This window comes from Aedes albopictus, chromosome 2 (assembly GCF_035046485.1).
Source record: "Aedes albopictus strain Foshan chromosome 2, AalbF5, whole genome shotgun sequence".
NCBI lineage: Eukaryota > Metazoa > Arthropoda > Insecta > Diptera > Culicidae > Aedes > Aedes albopictus.
In genome coordinates, this window is record NC_085137.1 from 384329924 (window position 1) to 384351272 (window position 21349).

A 21349-nucleotide genomic window follows, 5' to 3' on the forward strand; every position below is an offset into this window, starting at 1 on the left:
TGAAAGCTCATGTATACATGAATGAGACAGTGTGCCATGCGCTGGTTTGAAATGCGTCTCAAGAAAATGTGTGAGACTTGAGATCGTAGCATGCTCATGAAAAATCTAGGGTTTGTGCCTCAATGAGACATCTCGTGAGACTCGTCTCATTGAGATGCTCGTGCTAGTGTTCGTCATTTAAAACAAATTGCAACAAAATTATTTTCGAGGCCCATTATTAAATTTTTGTGAAACTGGTCCCACTACAGAATTAAGACAAAAATTTCGGGAGAAATACGAAAAGTTAAATCTATGGAAATACCAAATGGTACACGCGAGTGGTTCGGGTTTTGACGTTTCTTGAGGCAAACTCGAAGCGGGTCGGTTCCCATGCTCAATCCTTCGCCAACTGTTCGGCGGCTCTAATAGATCCTATCATCATATAACGTCATAGTCGCAACGGCTCGCTTATACCCACAGCCGCCACTACCAGGCGCGGATAAGTAGATAAACTGGGTGCCAGCGGGGATCAAATTACTATTGGTTTTGGTTGTATCGATAGAAATGACAGAATTATCAATCCAGTCGGAGCCCTGAATTTGGTGCGAACGACACTCAATTTTTCTCCAAATCCATGCACCGGACCTAACTTCGGAAGTGGTGCGCTGTGTAGACAATCAGGTCCACAAAGCAGCGCATCACTCCCGAAGTTGGATCCGAAGCATGGATTTAAAGAAAAATTGATTTTCGCTCGCACCAAATTCCGGATTTCGAGTTGATTGATAATAACCAAGGATGAGCCCCGCATGCCCGCATCATATAAATGACTTACTTTAGAAGTTCAGGTATCAGTAGGTCGACTCCAGAGGCACGTATGGGTCACAACTCTGGCGCACTACACGTTCAACGTGCCTGTGTGAGCCATATTGAACCCAACAACTTTCAACTCATTACCATATTGAACCTTATTTTTCGACAACGCTGGGGGTGGTGACTACTTAGTTAGTCACAGAGGACACCCCAAACCTATTATCGCTCCTAGACTAGGAGTCCTAGTCGCTCCAGGCTTCATTTCCCACACCAGTGATGGTATTTGTAATGTGAGAAAAGAATGAACCTTTGCTGAAGCTTCCGTTTTCGCTCATTTGAATTATTTTTTTATCGATTGATTTCGGCTAGAACACACCAAGAAAATCATTAATTGGAATCACACAAGGTTGCCAGTACACTTTCGCAGTCTTTCAAACCATTTTGGATAAGCTCACGTCACTTGGAAAGTATCCACTACCAGGATTGTCCCTTTTATCACCTTTCCCGTCGTAAAACAGCCTCTGGCTGCATTCCTACCCCAGCATACGTATGACCCAAGCCCAAACCTCACTGGAAAAACTGAACATCATCTGTAAATGACATCCTAGTGAAGGATTCTGGAGTGTATATAACCGGTATTGGGTAACAATAAGCCGTACTGGGAGCTTGTCTCATTGAGATGTCTCATTGAGACTCGCAATGCTAATGTGATGTGCACCAACAACGCGAGTCTCAAGCTCAAGGAATTTTCATGTGCGCACAGCCAACTTTTCTCAATCTCGTATTGAGATTTGTGCGTACAGATACTCTGCTTTTCTTTCAAGTTTTACCATCAAGGGATTAGTTGGCGTTGAAACTGGGACTACTTTTGTCAGAGATTTTTCCTTCTTTGAATCAAAGGCTGTTCTTTCGAGCTATACTGATATAGGCAACAGTGGCAAGATCACTTAAGTTCATCATCCTTTTTCGGCCAAATGGCATTCGGCCAAATGGCGTTCGGCCAAATGACCCTTTCGGCCAAATGGCGTTCGGCCAAACGGCATTCGGCCAAATGGCGTTCGGCCAAATGGCGTTCGGCCAAATGACCCGGAACCATTACAGAGGCTCCCAGGATGTTCAGGTCTGCTATGGAGAAATGCCTAGATAAAGAAGTTTTCACAGAGATTTGGCAGAGTCTGGTTCTATTGCCAAAGGCTGTGGAAACCACCCGTAGACGCGTCGACATACAGATCAATATGCTCGATAGACACGGCGGGAAAGTTGCTCGAAAAGATCATCCTCAACAGAATGTTGAGGCACACCGGCGGTGTAAAGTATCTCTCGAGTAGCCAGTACCGCTTCCGGAAGGGGAGGTTGACCGTAGACGCAATTCTGTCGGTTACAAAAAACACTGAGATAGCACTCCAGCGTAATAGGAGGGGGAATCGCTACTGTACAGTAGTGACTCTGGATGTAAGGAACGCGTTCAATAACGCCAGTTGGCCGGGTATTGCCGTTGCGCTCCCGTGTCATGGGGATACCCGGGTACCTGTACAAGATTCTCGGAAGTTACTTCCAGAATCGATTACTAGTTTACGACACAGAGGTGGGTTGGAAGTGCTTTTACATAACCTCAGGGGGTGTCGCAAGGTTTCATCCTGGGGCCGGTGTAATGGAATGTCGTGTACGAAGAGGTGTTGAGGTTAAAGTTCTCGATGGGAGTGACAATCATCGGCTTTTCTGACGACATTACGCTGGAGGTCTACGGTGAATTAATCGAAGAAGTGGAATTGACTGCTGTGTATTCCAGTAAGCGCAAGCTTCTTGATAGTGTCGCCTCGTTCAATGGTAGGGTAAGGCACCCCGGCTTGGGATATGGCGCTAAGTACCAAAAGCTACCGTGGTAAGCTGGAAAGTATTTATAGGCTAATGTTCCAGAAAGTTTACGAGCGCCTACCGTACAGTATCCCACGGTGCACTCTGCGTCATCACTGGTATGGTGCCTATCGATATTCTTATTGAGGAGGACATAGAGTGCTTTGAAATGCGCGGCACAAGAGGCATGCACAGGACTGCTAGATTGGCCTCCATGGTCAAATGGCAGCGCGCGAGGGACAGTTCCTCCAAAGGAAAGTGGATCCACAGATTGATTCCGAGGGCAGATAGTCGGTTTAATAGGCGCCATGGGGAAGTAATATTCCACCTGACACAGGTCCTTTCGTGCCATGGCTGGTGTATACAGTATCTGCGACAGATATCTGTATAACTCAATTCTCTTTTGTACCGATGGAATTGAATTATTAACCTCATCTCCACACCCGCCGTCAGCATCGCGTCGCCATCAAGAGCATAAACGATCATCGTTCACCGGTGTTGTCGCCACTTTAATCTTTCCTCTTCTCCACCACATCGCTTTTTAGTCTCATTTTCTTCAACGTATTTCCAAACCAATCCAATCCAATCCAACCCAACACAGCCGCCAAGTGGGGTCTTAGATCATTTCCGGAACTAATTCAATTATCGGTGTGCGCGGCCGGAGAGTGAAAATTGTTCCCACAGACGAACGATGATGTCTGCGACGACGATGACGACGAAGGCGATCAAGCGAAGATCCGATCCACGAACAGAGTTGTTAGAGCAGAAGCAGCAGATTACGGATGACGACGTTGTTGTTGAAGTTGTTTAGCTCCACACCGACGACGATGATACTTGATGATCGGTGATCTTCATGCAACCACCAGCCAGCCATAGCCCAAAGCGCGCCACACATATGATCGCTCTTGAATGGTGGTGCCTCCGGAATTTCCTCAACGCTCGCTCAGGCCAGTTGATTGTCACTTCCTCACTGATACCTGCGAAATGTGCACCACACCGAACGATTCAGATGTGTGTAGTTGAAAGAAATCGTTGAACTCCCTTCGGCGGCGCGGTTCCATCGCGCGTCGCGCTCATAATCGGAATTTAAATGCTGCGCGCAATGTGGCGCATATTCATAAGCGCGACCCAGGCGCAGGCAAGCGCACGCTATTTGATTGCCGATTGTGTCGTCGTGGATCGGATGGTGCGCTGGTTGGAACGGAGACAAACCCGTGAAGAGGGGCACCTGTTTATTAGTCACCGTCGGCGACTGCGATCGTTCCGCAGACAGAAGAATTTCGCTGAATCGTTAAATATCCGGGCCGGTGGTGTGGTGGTAGTCAGTAGTGGTGGGTCTGATGCGATGGGACATCACGTCGCATCGGTCGTTATAAAGGTGAGGTTTGGATACTGGGGAGCTACGCAAGGTACAGTTATTGTGTTTTATTGCTATTACGACCAAAGTTATATACAACGAACGAGTTGATGATTGGGTTGTGTGGGCCCGGCCGGGTGGGAAGAGGATGATTGTTGCTGGTGGATGTTATGCGAAATTAATCGGTGGAACTTTCAACGCCTATTTGGTGGTTTGGTTTCCATTTCCGATTGAGATGATTCAATACTGGACGAATTTGGAATGCAAACGCAATACAGGTGCCTTTGGAATTTCAATGTGTAATGCTTTCTTTTAAAGCTCAAACAGCGTCTGTTCTGGTATCCAGTGGCTGAATAAGAAATACTCCTCCACCGGAAGTCATGTCACAATTACTGAAACATGTCTATGATGGGGATTCTAGTAACTTTCCTTATAGTAGATAAATACATTTATTTTTTTCCGACTTCAAGTTCAATGACTGTCTAAAAGTATTCGAGAATTCCCTGGAGTATAGGCCATCGGATCTATAAGTGATCTGTTGAAGCATCGAGAATGAAATTTATGCTTACAGAGATTCATGCAACTATGTGCTGTCAAGTAAAGAATTAAATGTTATTAACCAACTGAAACGCTTTTAAACGCATTGAAAAGCCTCAGCTGCCCCCCTGAAATCTTCCTGAAATTCACGTGAATTCTGTGAGCCCCCTAAAACCCCCAGGAATCCCATTCAAACTCCCTAAAACTTACAGAAACGCATTTAAGCTCTTTGAAACGCCTCTGCAACCCCCTGAGTTGGCGAGCTCATTTCATGACATTATTTTATTGTGAAAGTTTAGTAAGTGTTTTTCAAGTTCATCATGAAAAGTGAGGATATTATTTACGACTACTCGTAATCGTTTCGATTATTGCGCCTGTAGTACGTGACCTTCAGCCAAGTGCATCTAATCTGCCGCCAATTTGTGAGACTTAACCAAACATCTGAACATGGACCAATCTTGAGCAATATAATAGGCGTATTGACTACTACTACGCAGCAGCTTGCGGCGCGGCAGATAGTATACGGAGAATTGCCAAAGTTTTCCCGAAAACCACTCTAGTAGCCCAGATTCATGAATACTTTTGAAATCACTACGGTCATGTCATTGGCGTATCTAGGATTTTTTCCTAGGGGGTGAAGGAGTCATCGGGGGAATTGCTGGAAAACCACAGCAGGAATAGCTTGAGAAATCCAGCTGAAATTCCTATAGGAAGGCCAAGATGAGCTCCTGAAGAAATCCCATGAGAAATTTATGAAAGAACCCTTGGATAAAATATCTTGGATAAAAAATCCTGAAGGAATCACCGGAGAGTTTCTGAAGAAATCACAGGAAAAATCTCAGGAGAGGTATTCTTAGAAGGATTCTGCAATGTATCATGGTAGAAATCTCAGCTGAAATCTTAGGAGGAATTGCTGGAGGAAGCTATACAATAATTTCTAGAGAAACCCCATCAGTAATGCCTGGGGGAATCCAAAGAAAAAATCCTTGGAATACCTAGAGAAGTCCTTGAAAGAACCGGTGGAGTTTTTCTGGAAGAATGTACAGAGAAGGCCCTGAAGAAATCGCAGCAGGAGTTTCTGAAGACATCTCAGCAAGATTTCCCGGTAGAATTCCAGCCATAATGCTAGGATAAATTAGCATAGAAATCACTAGAAGAATTTTTGAACGTGTCATAGTAAGAAGTTCTAGAGAAATTGCTGAAAGAACCGCAGGAGGAGTTGTTTGAGGTAATCTTGGAGAAAGGCCAAAAGGAGTTTCTGCAAGAATTCCATGAGAAATTTCTGAAAGAATCTTTGGATAAATTTTCTGGAGGAATTCCTGGTAGAACAACGAAAGGAATTTCTGCAAGAATTCCAGGAAGATGTTCTGGAAAGATCTCAGTAAAAAGCCAGGAGAGGAATCTCTAGAAGAATCCGTAGCATAATTTCAGAAGTACCACAGCTAGAATTTCTGGAGGATGAGTAGCTGGAAGAACCGCAGGAATTGCTTGAGAAATTTTAGCTGTAATATCGGGAGGAATGTCTAGAATTCCGGGAGGTGTCATAGACAGGGATGGCATTCACCACTTGCAAAGAGTTACATTCACTTGCTACTATCTCAGTTCATAAGCATGCTATCAGAAAACAATGTATGGATGACTTTTGCCTTGTAGTTTTATCTGAAAGTTTGCCGAATATCATAAGGGTCGCACACGCATGCTTAACTCGTGAGCGAGCTGTGAAAGCAACTCTCCACGCCGTGAATGTAAATTACATTGAATGTAAATTACAGTGAATTCCTGAAGATACCACAGTTAGAATTTTTGGAGTAGTTCTAAGAGAAATTGCTGGAAGAATCACAGCAGGCGTTGCTTTAGGAATCGTAGCCACAATTCCTGGAGGAAGGCCAATATAAGCTCCTGAAGGAATTCCATGAGAAATTTCTGGAAGATTCTCTGAATAAAATCTCCTCATGAATTCCTGGAAGAATCACCAGCGGAACTTCTGAACGGATCCCAGGAAGATTGTCTTGAATAAACTCACCAGAAATTCCTGAAGGAATCCCAATAGAAATTTTTAGAGGACCTTAGAAACGAAGTATCATAGTAAGCATTTTCAAAGAAATCCTAGGAGAAATTGCTGAATCAATCTCTGCAGAAATTTCTAGTATGCAACTCCATTAGGACTGCCTGGAGGATCCTAAGGAATGTTTAACGATGAAATATCGGGAGGAATCCATAAAGGAAACCTAGAGAAATCACTGTATGAATAGATAAAGGTATTTCTGGAGGGATCCATGGAGAAGTATATTAATTGTCCTTACCAATATCCAAAACGCCATAACGTACATCAGGTATATAAGTAATTGCGGGTGTGCTAATTTTTTCGATGATTTAACAAGAACGTGGAAAGCCAAAAATACATTGGAGTAGCGAGGCTACGCCTGAATGGTTCAAGTATACACTGTAGAACTCCAAAATGTTCAGTTACCAAAAGAAAAAAAAACCTTGGAAGAGACTCCTTGCTAAGCTGCCTTTGTTCATTGATGAAGATGGATTGCTTCGACCGTCGCCTTGACAAAGCAACGGCGTATTTCTCATTCAACTTTCGTGGTTCAGTTATTATTTCCAGAGGACATCATGTTACTGAATTGTTGATTCAAAAATATCATCAACAGACATTGAACGCATTGATATCGTCTGTTAATAAGCTGCAATAGCGGCATCGTCATCAGATACGTTTAGTGCTCAAATTAAGAGTGAAGAGATGTATGTGGAGTAGATTTTATCGAGCAAAAGGGCAAACATCAGGAATTCCAACACTTCCACATACAAGAGTCACACCATACGTCAGGACATTGACGTTCACATACTTCACATGAACGCAGACGCTGAATGGTTATTCAATCTACTATTCGCACCCCACATCGGATACGTATGAGAACGAAAAGTGCTGTCGAATGAATTCTTTGAAGTCGCTATGTGACAAAGGATTGCCTTAAGCATGAAGAACTTGCAACTTTTCTGGCTGAGGCTGAAATGATAGTGAACTTTCAGCAACTTACCATTGTTTGTTTGAGATTATCTATCATGAAAGAAGTTGTGACTCTAAACAAACCAAGCAGCATACTTGTCACAGTCACTCTCTCAAATTTTATGCCGCCACCTAACACCGATTGCGAGAGAGTTCGTGGGGCGTTATCATCCTTGATTTATGGATGAACGCGCTACAACGGACCAGATGTTCGCCATCCGCCAGGTGTTGCAGAAATGCCGCGAATACAACGTGCCCACACATCACTTGTTCATCGATTTCAAATCGGCGTATGATACAATCGATCGAGAACAGCTATGGCAGATTATGCACGAATACGGATTCCCGGATAAAATGATACGATTGATCAAGGCGACGATGGATCGAGTGATGTGCGTAGTTCGAGTATCAGGGACACTCTCGAGTCGTTTCGAATCTCGCAGAGGGTTACGGCAAGGTGATGGTCTTTCGTGGTTGCTGTTCAACATTGCTTTAGAGGGTGTAATAAGGAGAGCGGGGATAAACACGAGTGGAACGATTTTCACGAAGTCCGTTCAGCTGCCTGGTTTCGCTTATGATATTGATATTAGGTATAGCTCGTAAATTTGAGACGATGGCGGAAACGTACATCCGACTAAAGTGTGAAGCCAGGCGAATCGGATTAGTCATTAACGTGTCGAAGACAAAGTACATGATGGCAAAGGGCTCCAGGGAGGAATCAGCGCGCCCGCCATTCTATCGACGGTGATGAAATCGAGTCGGTTGCAGAATTTGTATACTTGGGCTCTCTGGTGACCGCCGTCAACGACACCAGCAGAGAAATTCAGAGGCGCATTGTGGCAGGAAATCGTGCTTACTTTGGACTCCGCAGAACTCTACGATCGAATAAAGTTCGCCGTAACACGAAGTTAACTATCTGCAAAACGCTGATTAGACCGGTCGTCCTCTATGGGCACGAAACATGGACCCTACGTGCAGAGGATCAACGCGCCCTTTGAGTTTTCGAACGGAAGGTGTTGCGTACCATAGGGCCCATATAGCCGAGGCGGTAAACGCACGGGTATTCAGCATGACCATGCTGTGACGGGTGACGGGTTCGATTCCCGGTCGGTCCAGGATCTTTTCGTAAAGGAAATTTCCTCGACTTCCTTGGGCATAGAGTATCTTCGTGCCTGCCACACGATATACACATGCAAAATGGTCATTGGCAGAGGAAGCTCTCAGTTAAAAACTGTGGAAGTGCTCATAGAACACTAAGCTGAGAAGCAGGCTTTGTCCCAGTGAGGACGTTACGCCAAGAAGAGGAGAGAAATGTTGCGTACCATCTACGGCAGAGTGCAGATGGAAGACGGGACTTGGAGGAGGCGAATGAACCACACGAGCTGCTTCAGCTGCTGAGAGAACCAACCATCGTCCATACCGCGAAAATCGGGAGGCTACTGTGGACGGGTCACGTCATCAGGATGTCGGATAGCAACCCGACTAAAATGGTTCTCGAGAGTCATCCGACCGGTACAAGAAGACCTGGTGCGCAGCGAGTTAGGTGGGTCGACCTAGTAGAAGACGATCTGTGGACCCTACGCAGGGTGCGGAACTGGAGACAAACAGCCATGGACCGAGTGGAATGGAGACGGCTACCATGTACAGCAGAGGCCACCCCGGCCTTAGCCTGATCGGTAGGGTAAGTAAGTACATGTTATAAACCAAAACTTACCCAATGAGCCATACAAGCAATGTGATAGCAAAATAGTTTTAATGTGCCTTGAAAATATCATACCTTGATTTGGAATATTCCATAACTTGGACTCAATTTGCATAAATCTCCTCAAAAGTCCCCGGTAACCTTTAAACCAAAACCTTATTCATTGTTCAAAACCACTCGGTCACGCAACATTCCATCGAAAGACATCTCACTTTCAGTACGCATCAAGCAAATCTCGCAGACTCCGTCCTTACAATCATATAGGCATAGGTGATCACTTTCTTCTTCGGTCCACACTCTCAAAACCAATCGTCGTCACCCTGCGCTCGTAGTTCCGGGCGGTGTGGGAACCCGAAATCTTATTGACTTGACAGAAAGTGAAATTAAATAGAAATGCATATATTAATAACCCCCATTGATCCGACAAGGGGCAAATATTTGAGTTGCGCGCACGAGGTGAGGTCGCCACACGGTTCGGTTGTGGGGCGCCTCGTTTAATGTGAAAAGTTGACAGGTATCCACCACTTACTGCCGGACACTCTCTACGGCGACAGACTTGAGATTTGGACGTGACACTCTCTGCTGAAGAAGGGGTGTAGGATTCCGACAGGTTTCACCTATTCGCATCCCATCAACACCTACCTACTGTCGTGGTGGTGGATGCAAACAAACCATATAGGTACCGACCGGTATCGCATCGCACAGATAAACGAATAGTGGTAGACACGCACGTGATCGTCTGTCCAAGAGGAAAAAGGTGAGTAGGCGTCATCTGCCACTCGAAGTCGTTCGCAGGTTCAGCTCAAGGGATGGCTGAAAAAGGCAGTCGGCTGAGTGCCACATGAGAAGTGACAGTCTTTTTCATATTTTTTTGATACAAAGACAGTAATTTCGTAGTTATCGACTGTGGAAACGTGTATTGGAATGGTTTTCGGATTTTGCAGTCGGAAAACCGCAGTAAATGTTATAATTTATTCTAATCAGACGTTTCGGGTTTTGTTCTTCTCCTAAAGATTCTTGGAGAGTATTATAGTGTGGTTGATCTGGAACATCTCGAATGAACTTTTGAATGGTTCGTACAATTTAAGGGGGTCATACATAACAGTTGAATATGTGATGTTACGGTACACAATCAATATAACTACTGTAACTGCTGTAGATGTCAAGGGCTAAACTCCAGGATGATTTGGACAGGTTTGGACGAACTTGAATGTATAATATATAATACTATCTGTATGCAAGTAGGTTCAGGTTATCTCTTTCAATACACATGTCATATAAAAGTCACGGAAGAAGAGAAGGTATCAAAACCTTATTGAAAAAGCAACTTTATGGAAACACCAGGCCTTTGTGTCAAACAAACCTTGATGCGGACAAAGTCCAATTGCACCGACGACATCATCTCCTACAACATTGAGAGGTGAAATCACGAAAAAAAAAAAAGAAGCTGTAATGAGTCTTGTTCGCTAAGCTGATGGTAACCGACGCGGCGCACACGCATTGCAAACCGCAGCAGTCGTCTTCGGCCTTATGAATCTGACTCTAACCATCCGGCAAGAGGAAATATTTAGCGAACACGTGAGGATTTTCTTCGTCCGGTGGGCGATGATGCCTCCGGCCCCGGCGGATCTAAGCACGCTAACACTGTGTGTGGTTCGAGATGGTGCTGCTGGCATTGGGTCTCTGTTTCTGCCATCCGGTCCCATCTAGAGCGCAGTATAATTTGTGCGACCAACGACAACTGGGGGCTGAACTGAAAAAGGTGACCAAGCCTTTTCTCGCTCAGCTGGCCGGGCTAATGAGCACTGAGCACGAGCACCCGTCGTCATCTTCGCCGATTGATTTGCGTCGATAGGTTTGTGTTGATTGAATTTTAGTGTGCGGCTTTTAAGTGAGAGTGGCACGGTGTGTGACTTTTCGCAGTTTGTTTGCCTCCCGGTTGGTTGGTCGGTCGGTCGACTGAAGATGATGTTATCTAACACAACCGGACAGAAGGGGAAGTGATGGCAATTAGCTTTCTCACAACTCAATATTGAATTGAGATGTCTTGGTCGTGAACCACAGACTCGGACTGAAAAAAGGATTTTCTCACAGAAGCGCGGATCCCGCGTGCCAATCAACGGAGGTTCAGCAGATTGCGCTGATTGGGTATTGATCATTGATAGACCATGCGTGAACTTTTCGGCGTGGTTGTCGTCATGCAAAGGAGCCTCGCATTGAAGCAGATCTACAGGGAGTCAAAGTTGTAAAGCGCATTGTTAGCAATCGTGCCAATTCGTTGGGAATGGTACCGGCCTCACCCTGCTTTCGAAACCTTCGATTTTGGATTCTGTCTTATTCATTCAAGACCGGCGCACCTGAAATATTGGGAATGACATAATGGAATTGAACCCAATTTCGATTGCAGAATCGTCGAGCATTTTTGTGTCGAATCATGGCGAATTGTCGTACATCGAATCGAAGCTTGCGTCTTGTCGAACCAGACCTGCAGCGGTTTAATCCGACATAGTCATGGATTTTTCCAAGTGTTTTGAAACATATGCAGATCCTACCATGGTCATACCTCAGATAACTAACTTGCACGTATAATGAAGTTTATGTCCATGTTGTACGTACTTGTAAACGATGAAGTTACATCGCATAAGATGCTGCAGAGGTGCCTTATGCGTACAAAAGTGGAACGTATAATCCCGCCATATGACTTGAAGCGATATCTTATGCGATGTACGGTGTACACTATTGCCACGTAACATAGCATCTTATGCGATTTAATCATATTAAAAAAAAACAGTTCTTGTAACATCAATGTCGAACATATAAGCATTGGAGCCACACTTCACACTTAAAACCAAACACTACTCATGAAACAAGCTGATTAATTATCATAACATTTTAACTAATCTCAGTGTTCGTCGAAATGCACTTGGTTTAAAGGGGCTGTGCGTGCATGTCAGACAGGCTATCTCGAGTTAAAACAAAAAAAATCGTGATTTCCCGCACAGTTTTCACTATACGTCTATAGCTAGCGCCAGCCATTGTTAATTTGATAATTATCAGGTCCACAAAACAAAAATTATGACCGTGTAAATAGATTTGTAGCCAAAATGGTGGATGTTCACTTTCATTAGGCTTTTTGGTACAGCATCCGCAGTCCAGCAGCATCTCTTTAATTGTTAGCTCATATCAAATCGCATTTTATTAACAGAAACGATTTCATCTTATGCGAGTTTACACGCACACTTAAACGAGTTTGTTCTTTCATTTATGCGAGTTTATTCGTACGCCAATGCGAGTCAAACTGACATATGAAGTCGTATAATCATCGTAGAACGCAATTATGCGAATTCATTTGCACTTTGCGAGTTCTTCCGGACGCTTCATGAATAAGTAAAGTTGATCGCAATAAAACATCAGAATATCGATTGCACCTTATAAAAATGATTCGTATTTTTATATAACTTCACCAGACACATCGTAAGATGTTCGAAAAATAACATGATATGCGATGAAAATTGTCCCTCCGCCGTTGTGAAATAAAATACTTTATAGGATGAACGGCGTGGATCCTTATGCCACTCCTGATTATCTGGGACAGTTGAAAGCTACATGTGAAGATCCGGAGCAGTTCCATTAGCATAACATTAAGCAACACATAAAATTCTTATTCGGCTCAGTTATGCCCATGTGGCGCCCGAGCCTTCCAAATAAACGAACAAGTAAAAAAAATGATTCTTATATTATTGAAAAAGCCCTAATATACAATTGTGTGTGTTTTTTTGTCTTTATTGACGAAATTTTCGTTGAACGGAAAAATTCTCGAGTAATCCACGGCAGTGGGGGCGCTCGTTCAGTCTGTATTTTTCTTGGTATAAATAGTTTGGATTTACTAGTGCACATCTGCTTCGATGTTTTCAATCAGAATTTGAAAGCCATCATCAGTGTTCTTGGCTCTTTCTTGAACTTCTTTTGCAGGAATTCTCTATTTTTAATTCCGGGATTTCTCCAGAAGTTCTTAATGCAATTTCTGCAAAAGTTCCTACGAAAACTTCTCCAGGTTTTTGTCTAAAGTTCCTCTGGGAGTTTCCCCTTGAGTATCATTTTGACATTCTCTACGAGTTCTTTCGAAAATTAGAAAAAAAGTTTGCTGAAGATTTTTTGTAGAATTTTTTTCTGGATTTCTTAAATTACCTTAAAACTTCTTTGTAGATTTCTTCCAGGTATTCATACGCAAGTTCCTTAAAAAGTTGCTTATGGGATTGCTCTTCATTATTTATCTAGCATTTCCTCCTGGAGTTGTTTCTGATACTTTGTCCAGAAGTTTGTTCAAGATTTTTCCTAGAATTCAATAAGAATCAGGAATCCAGTGGGTGAATTCCGGCGCACAGTTTATTCGACGAGAATATATTTTCTTCCATTGGTCACCAGCAGGAAAATTTTCTTTTCTTCGTAGAAATTGTAAGCCGGAATCCACCCACAGGTGTTCCATTGGCATCCAGGAACTACACAGAAGTTCCTCCAGGAGTTCAATCGGCTCCGTGGTCGTGCGGCTAGGGTCACCAAGCTCTTAGTCGTTCAGAAGTTTCCTCAAAAATTTCTACGGGACTTCCTTTGATGAAACCTCGCTGAACATTTTCGGTTATACTGCTACGATTTTTTTTTTTCGAAAATGAGCTCCAACGAGAAATCCTGTGAGTGTTTCGTCGGACATTGTCCCAGGAGTTTTTTGTCGGAAATGCCTCCAATAATTCCACCGAAAATTTCGTCAGGATTTCCATAGATTACTCTTCTAACCAACAGCAATTTTACCGGTAATTCTTCCAGTAGTGCCATTGGGGAATCCTCTTGAAGTTCAATTGGCAACTTCTCTGGGAATTTCATTGAGAATTCTTCCAGGAGTTTCCATTGAGAGTTTCTCCAGATATCCGTCAGATCAGAAGCTCCATCGAAAATATCGCTAGCAGTTTCTTCGGTAAATCCTTCGAGAATTCTTCCAGTAATTCCTTAAAGAATCTCTGAAAACCAAATTTTGTTCGGTTTTTTTTTTTTCAAAAATTTATTCGAAAACTATTTCAGGATTTTTCTAATAATTTCTCCAGTTTTTTGAAGAATTTCTCCAGGAACTTCTTCGAAAAATCCTCAAAATATTCCTTTAAGAAATCGTCCAACAGTATCTTCAGGATTTCCTTCAAAGCATCTTATGATAATTTCTCCAGGATTTGTTTCGATAATTCCCCCAGAAGATACATCAAGGAATCACCCAGGAGTTCATTCGAGAAAATGTCCAGTAGAACCCACTGGAAACTTCTGGAGGTATTCCCACACGAGCTCCGGGAGATATTTTCAAAGGAACTCTTGGAGGTATTACAAATCAAACTCCAGTAAGAGTTACCGATAAAGTATTGCAGAAGTTCCCGAGATATCTACTTGAGGAGCTCCCAAATATACAAATGTGTTCCTCTCCCAAATATACAATTGTTATTCCTCTGGGAGGAATTCGCAATGGAACTCCTGGAATTGTTGGAAAAAATCGGAAGAAATTCGAGAAGACATATTTTATAGCCTGGAGAAACCCATGGATAAATTTTTGAGGGAGCTATATAAATTCCCATAAAAAAAAACTCCAAAAAATTCCTTGTCAAGATTCTGATGAAACTTCTGGAGGAAGGAAGAATTGTTGGAAAAAACTCCTGAAACTATTCCCAAAAGAATACTTGGAGAGATTCCAGAAGGAACTGCTTGAGGAATTATTTTTGAGAAACAATCAATGGAACTCCTAGTGGAATTACTCATGGAAATCCCTGAGAGATTTCGGTTTAAATTTACAAAATTTGATTGATATTGAAGTTTCGCGTCTAGTACAATATCCGACTAGGCGTGATTCAATAAACCGCTCCCTTACAAACTTCAAACTGATTTTAAAAAAAGGCTCCCGGGCACAAACACTCATGAAAATTTGGATGTCGGGCCAGTTTGGTGTGCATATTCCAAATATGGAATTATTTTACTACCGCTAGAGAAGCCAATTTAATATCGTCGAATCTTTATTTTTTTAATTCCTCCAGGATTTCAATCAAGAATTCTTGCAGATATTCCAACGGGGATTCCTCTAGGAGTTCCATAGGAGAATTCCGGCAATAGGTTCATTGAGATTTCTTTAGAAGTTTCCTCGGAATCTTCTATGATACTTCCTGATGAAAATTGCCATCGGGATTTTTGTCAGGATTTCCTTCGGGATTCACTCTGGTTGTTCCATTGATATTTTTTACAGAAGTTCCATAGAAAATATCATGTTCAGTTTCTCCGGTAAATCCTCCAGGAAATCCTTCAAGAATTTTCCAGTAATTCGTAGAAGATTTTTTCCAAGAGTTCTTTGGAAAATGTCTCAAGATCAAGCTTCAAAATTTTGTTCAGTTTTTTTTTTTTTTGAAAATCCATTCGGGAACTTTTCCAGGAATTATCCTATTAATTTTCCAGGAGTTCTTTAAAGAATCTCTCCAGGGGCATCAAGAAATCGCCAAGAAGAACCTTCTGAATTTTCTTCTAGGCTGCCTTTGGCAATTTCTCGAGGACTTCCTTCAAAAATTCCCCCAGGAGTTGCTCCAAGAAATCTCCCAGAAGCTCTTTCAGGAAAACTTCCTAGAGTACCTACTTTAAATTTCGGGAGAAATTTTCAAAGAAACTCGTGGAGGAATTACAAATTGAACTCCAGAAGGAATTACCGAAAAACTTTTGCATAAGTTTCCGAAATATCTCCTTGAGAAACTTCCAAAGGAGCTTTCTGGGAAATTCTTAAAGCAACTCTTGGAGGAATAATTAGGAAAAAGTTCTGCAAAAATGCACGGAACACAAACGGATAAATTTTCGGGGGAGCTTTAAAAAAAACTCTAAAAGAACTTCACGAAGGGATTCCTAATCAAATTTCTGATGAAACTCCTGAAGGAATTGGTTTTTGAAACATCCGGAAGCATTCCCAATAGAATAACTGGAGAATTCTAGAAGGAACTGCTTGCAGCATTGTGAGGGGGTGATCCAACACTTTTCATAGAGATCGCATTTATAAACATTTCAAAATGATTTTTTACAAGTTTCTAAATGATTATTTTGTATGCGTCAGTAATCCCTTTGGTATATGTTTTATTTTATTTTCTCCAATAACGCTTCTGACAATTGTTTCGGAAATTCCTTCAGTAATGACCTAAATTGGAAATTTCGGCAACGGCTTCTGCATTTTTTTTTTCGGGACTTTCGTCGGTATTTTCATTTTTAACATCTTTATCTATGCTATTTGGCATTCCTTCGGTAATTCATTGGAAAACTCCACCAGCAATTCTTTTATGGAACCATTTTGTAATTTCTAATGAGACAATTTTCCGAAATTCATTCAGTAATTATTTTTAAAAAATCTTGCGGCAGATTCTTTCAGAACCTTTTCAGCAACTCTGATGTAGTTTCATCAGCAATTCCTTTGGGAAGTTCTCTGGCAAATCTATTGGAGACCTCTTCGATTCTTACTTTGACAACTTCTTCAGTAATGGATCAATGAATCCAACTTTTCTAGCGTTCACCGCATGTAAACAGAGGCACCACCGTACATGGACATGAACGTTTGTGACATCAGTGGAGTAATGTCAAACACACAAGGCTACGCACGGTAGCGCTATCTGGTGATTCCATAGTGGTCGTTTAAGTTATTTTAGAGATTCATTCCTTTGAAAATTTCTTGCTTAAATTTTCCTTCAGCAATTGCTTCTGGAATTCTTTCTGAAGATTTTTTTTCAGAATTTTCACCATTTCTCCAACAATTCCTTTTAGAATTTCTTTGGCATGACTTTTGGAAAATCATGAATTTCTCAGGAAACTTCTCAAGAAATTTTTATGGGAATTTATTCCAAAACTTCTTCAGTAGGTATACTATTTGAGAATTTCCTAAAAAAATTTTTTTGAATAATTTTGAGAATTTTCAAGTGAACTTCTTCGGCAACTCCTGCTTCTTCGGCAATTTAGGTATTGGATTTGGTCAATTTCATTGGATAGCTTTAATAATTTTTCAAGAGATTCCTTTGGAAATTCTCATAGGAATTCTTTCGGTAACTTCTTTGGAAACTTTTTAAGTAATTATGATGGAAATTCATTCTGCTATTCCATTAGGAATTTGTCGGGAATTTCTTTTTTTGGGAATCCTTTTTGAGAATTCTTTTGCAAATGGGTTTGGCAATTCCTTTTTCAAATTTCTTCAATTATTATTTTGGAAATCGCAATTCCTTCATAAATTCTTTGAGCAAGCCCAATTGTGAATTTCTGAATTTCCAAAGGAATTGTCGTTGGGAAATCAGCGTGTTTTCTTGAGAAACTTCTTAATCAATTATTTTGAGAATTTCTTCCGAAACTTCGTCAGCATATTCTTTGAGAATTCCTTTAAAAATTCACAAACAAGCATAATTTGGGTAACTCCTGTAGAATATATTTTGGTAATTTATTCTTGGATTTGATTTGAAAATTCTCATAGGAATTCCTTTGGAAACTCGTTTGAAAACATTTTAAGTAATTATGAAGGAAATTCATTCTGCAATTTTTTGGAAATTTGTCAGGAAGTTTTTTGGAAATTTATTCGGGTTTTCCTTGAGAGGCCTTTTGAAAATTCCTTTGTAAATTGATTTGCCAATTCAATTTTCAAATAACTGCCAATTCAATTTTCCAAAAGAATTGTCTGGAAAATTCCAAAAGATGGCCAACGAAATACACGAAGAAATAGTCAAAAGAATTCACAAAGAACATATTAAAGAAACTGTGAAATGAATTCCTTAAATTACTATCTGCAAATTTCCAAATAAATGGACTAATTAATGTCTAGAGGAATTTCCAAAAAAGCTTCCTATGGCATTTTTTAAGAAGATTTGAATGTAATTACTGAAGGATTTTCCACTGCCAAAATTGCCGAAAGATTCCAATAAAACAAATTGCCAAAGGAATTTTCGAAGAAAGTGCTCGATATCGAAGCAATTTACAAGAGATCGCCGAAGAATGAAATAAATAAAATGCGATCAAATTTTAAACGAAAAACAGCCAAAATTCTAAGAAACAAACTTGCATAAGTAAATAATTCTGAAATTCCTTTTTGAAGTTGGCAATACTTTTGGAATTTGATCATCTCGGAACCCACGCTTCACTTCCCTTCCGAAGGAAGAACTCACATTTTGTGAGTTTGTCGGGAGTGGGATTCGATCCCAGGTCCTCGGCGTGATAGTCTAGTGTTCTAACCATCACACCAGGTCCGCTACCTATTCATACTTCTTACAACCGTGCTGTAAAATTATTCTCATGTACACTTGACTGTTTTCAAGCAATAAAGCAAAGATATTTTTAGTTTAGTTCGTTCTCCTAAACTAGCTATATCCTTGTGCCCTTTTAAATTCTCCTTGTGTAAAAAATTAGTAAGAAGTTAAAATTTACTAATTAAAAAAATGTTTTCAACCTTTTGAACCTAAACCATCTGTCTATGCATCAATTCTTCTTCTTCTTCTTTTATGGCTCTACGTCCGCACTGGGAATTGGCCTGCCTCGCTTCATTTAGTGTTCTTTGAGCATTTTCACAGTTATTAATTGAAGGGCTTCCTTTGCCTGCCATTGCATGAATTTCTATATTGTGAGGCAAGTACAATGATACACTATGCCCAGGGAGCCGAGAAAATTTTCCCGACCGGAACGAGAATCGAATCCGCCGTCTCCGGATTGGCGGTCCATAGCCTTAACTCCTAGGCTAACTGGAGACCCCATCAATCGATGCATGTCGAATTCGTCATTGACTACAGTCATAGCACAACCCTGGGCCATCCACAATTATGGGTCAATAGGACAGATCGGTGAAGTACTAGATTTGTAGTAATGAGCTGAATTTTAGTATGGTGAGAAGGTCAATTCTCCGTTTCTGCAATGAAATGGTGCAAAAAGCGTGGGTATTATGATTCCTTGCCTAATTTGATGCTGTTTGAGCAAAACTTTGGGCAACAGTGTTGTTGTTTTCTCCATTTCTTGCAACGTAAACAACATAGTTATCAAAAGTTTTGCTCAAACAACATCAAATTAGGCAAGGAATCATAATACCCACGCTTTTTGTGCCATTTCATTGTAGAAACAGAGAACTGACCTTCTCACCATACTAAAATTCAGCTCATTACTACAAATCTAGTACTACACCGAACGTGCCCCATTCCATTTGAATAGCATGGACAACTGAATGACTAATAATTGTGACAGAGTAACCCATAATTGTGCAATGAGTGTAATCCACAATCACAAGATGATTTCATAAATTTTAATAAGAGAACTCGAAAAACGAAAGTATAATGGAAAAACTCGAAATAAATAAAATGATAAACAAATCTAGTTTGACGTTTGAGGTCGAATTTGACGTGATGGAATTCGTCATTTTTCACACTGAGGATTCCGAAATGTTCCTATCTGACGTACACAATAACAAAAATGTACTGAAATCATGGGTTTAAAGCTAGGAGCGGGACACAAGTTCAATAAAATAGAAAATTAGTATTTTCAATCAGAATCAATAAAAACATCGAAAAATGAGTAAATATGTATTCGTGGGCCATCATTTATGGTCCAAACCAAAAACCTAGGTAGGACTGTTTTAGGACCCTATTCAAATCATCGATAAACTGATACCCAAATAGATTTCAACTAAGCATTTCCACTTACCACAATGAACAGCTTCATCTTGCAGTCCGTCTTGTCTTTTCCGTCCGCAGGAAAGTCTATCCGGTTATGTCGGCTGGTCCAGTTTATGGTTACTTCCTACACACACTTCTCCTGCTGTTCTTTTTTCCCCTCTCGTTTTCCTCTTAATTGTAACTCCACGCACCACTTAACATCCAAACACTACGGAGAGACAACACAAAAAGATAATCCAACTGTGTGCGGCGACGGTCTCAAATTTCTTTCCTTATGTCACAGGCAGGCGATAATGGTTCCGCGGTCACTCTGCTCCAGGGGGTGGGACGCGGGCGGGTGGTGCAACTTTCCTCCGCTGAATATGATTGTCGATTCGGACGAGTTGTAACTTTTACTCTCACTTTCCACGCCACACACTATACCGGGAATGGACAATAATATGCACAGAGGGATGTCACTAATTGCCTTGCTTCTTCTCGTGATTTTTCTTATTTCGCTTTGCAAACTTTTCAATCACTCATGTTTTGCAAATTTCACCTCGCCCTATGGTCTCGTCTCTTTTTTTGTTCGCCGCCGAGAGAGGGCTCCGAAATTTTAACACAAAAGACTTGATTTCAACTTTTTAATGATTTATCACCTCTTATGACGGGACACAGTTGGGCACTTATTGTGTGTCGGTATTACTCTTACTGCTTTGTTCACAACGGTTTTTCCTTTCGCAAGTCGGTTTTTTTTTTAATTACTTCTTCCACTTGAGGTGCAACCAGATACGGCACTTTATCTTTCCAGCGGTTCGTCGAAAACCTCCCAAACTGGGTTCGGTTGAGGATGGTCTAAACGACCTAAAGGGTCGTTGTCGGGAAACTTTCTCACAAGACTAACAATATTTTACCACTTGACTGCAAAATATCACTTGCGATGCATTTCCGGTTCGAAAATGTACACGTCCTAGAACAAACCTAGCACTTATCACCGTTCTACGTTCTTCCTCTACGACAGCTGATAGCGATCTACCTTCAGTACGCGTTCTTCACCAGGAGAACCAGGATTGTCCGTTAAAAGACTCGCATCCAACTGCCGCGCCAGAGAATCAACGTCTGCCTTGTCGGACCGCTTGTGGCCTACTGAATTTCTGCCACATTAGTTAAACAAATTTTTATAAACTTCCAACTCGACAACGGCCTTGCGCAGATATCCTCCGCAAGAAACCGAAAAAAAATCAGCATCAGCAACACCGCGAGGAGAACACTCTCGCTCTCACCTGTGTGTGGATCGCGCGCGCGATCACCCTCTGCCTGATGCGCGGCGGTGGACCCCGTTCACTCTCACTCTCGTTTCTCACGCGCAACCACATTCACTTTCAACGCGTGCTCGCGCGCGCTCGGGGGTCTCTTGCGTCATCGCTCAACCCGTT

At 41.7% G+C, this 21349-nt stretch overlaps 1 protein-coding gene across 2 annotated transcripts in view; it reads right to left on the reverse strand.

Moving 5' to 3' along the window:
* The window catches only part of LOC109414208 (myb-like protein AA), a 194122-nt gene extending 173005 nt beyond the window's left edge, over positions 1 to 21117 (reverse strand). Inside the window, exons 1-2 of one of the 2 annotated variants that reach the window (XM_029878918.2) lie at positions 20950 to 21117; positions 19963 to 20142 (exon numbers count right to left, since the gene is read on the reverse strand). In XM_029878918.2, the coding sequence (XP_029734778.2) occupies positions 19963 to 19980 (18 nt within the window). In that variant the 5' untranslated portion in view covers positions 19981 to 20142; positions 20950 to 21117. Of the gene's footprint in view, positions 1 to 19962; positions 20143 to 20572 lie in introns of both variants that reach the window. The other variant, XM_029878915.2, reaches the window with a different exon arrangement.
* Between the last annotated feature and the right edge of the window lie 232 nt (positions 21118 to 21349).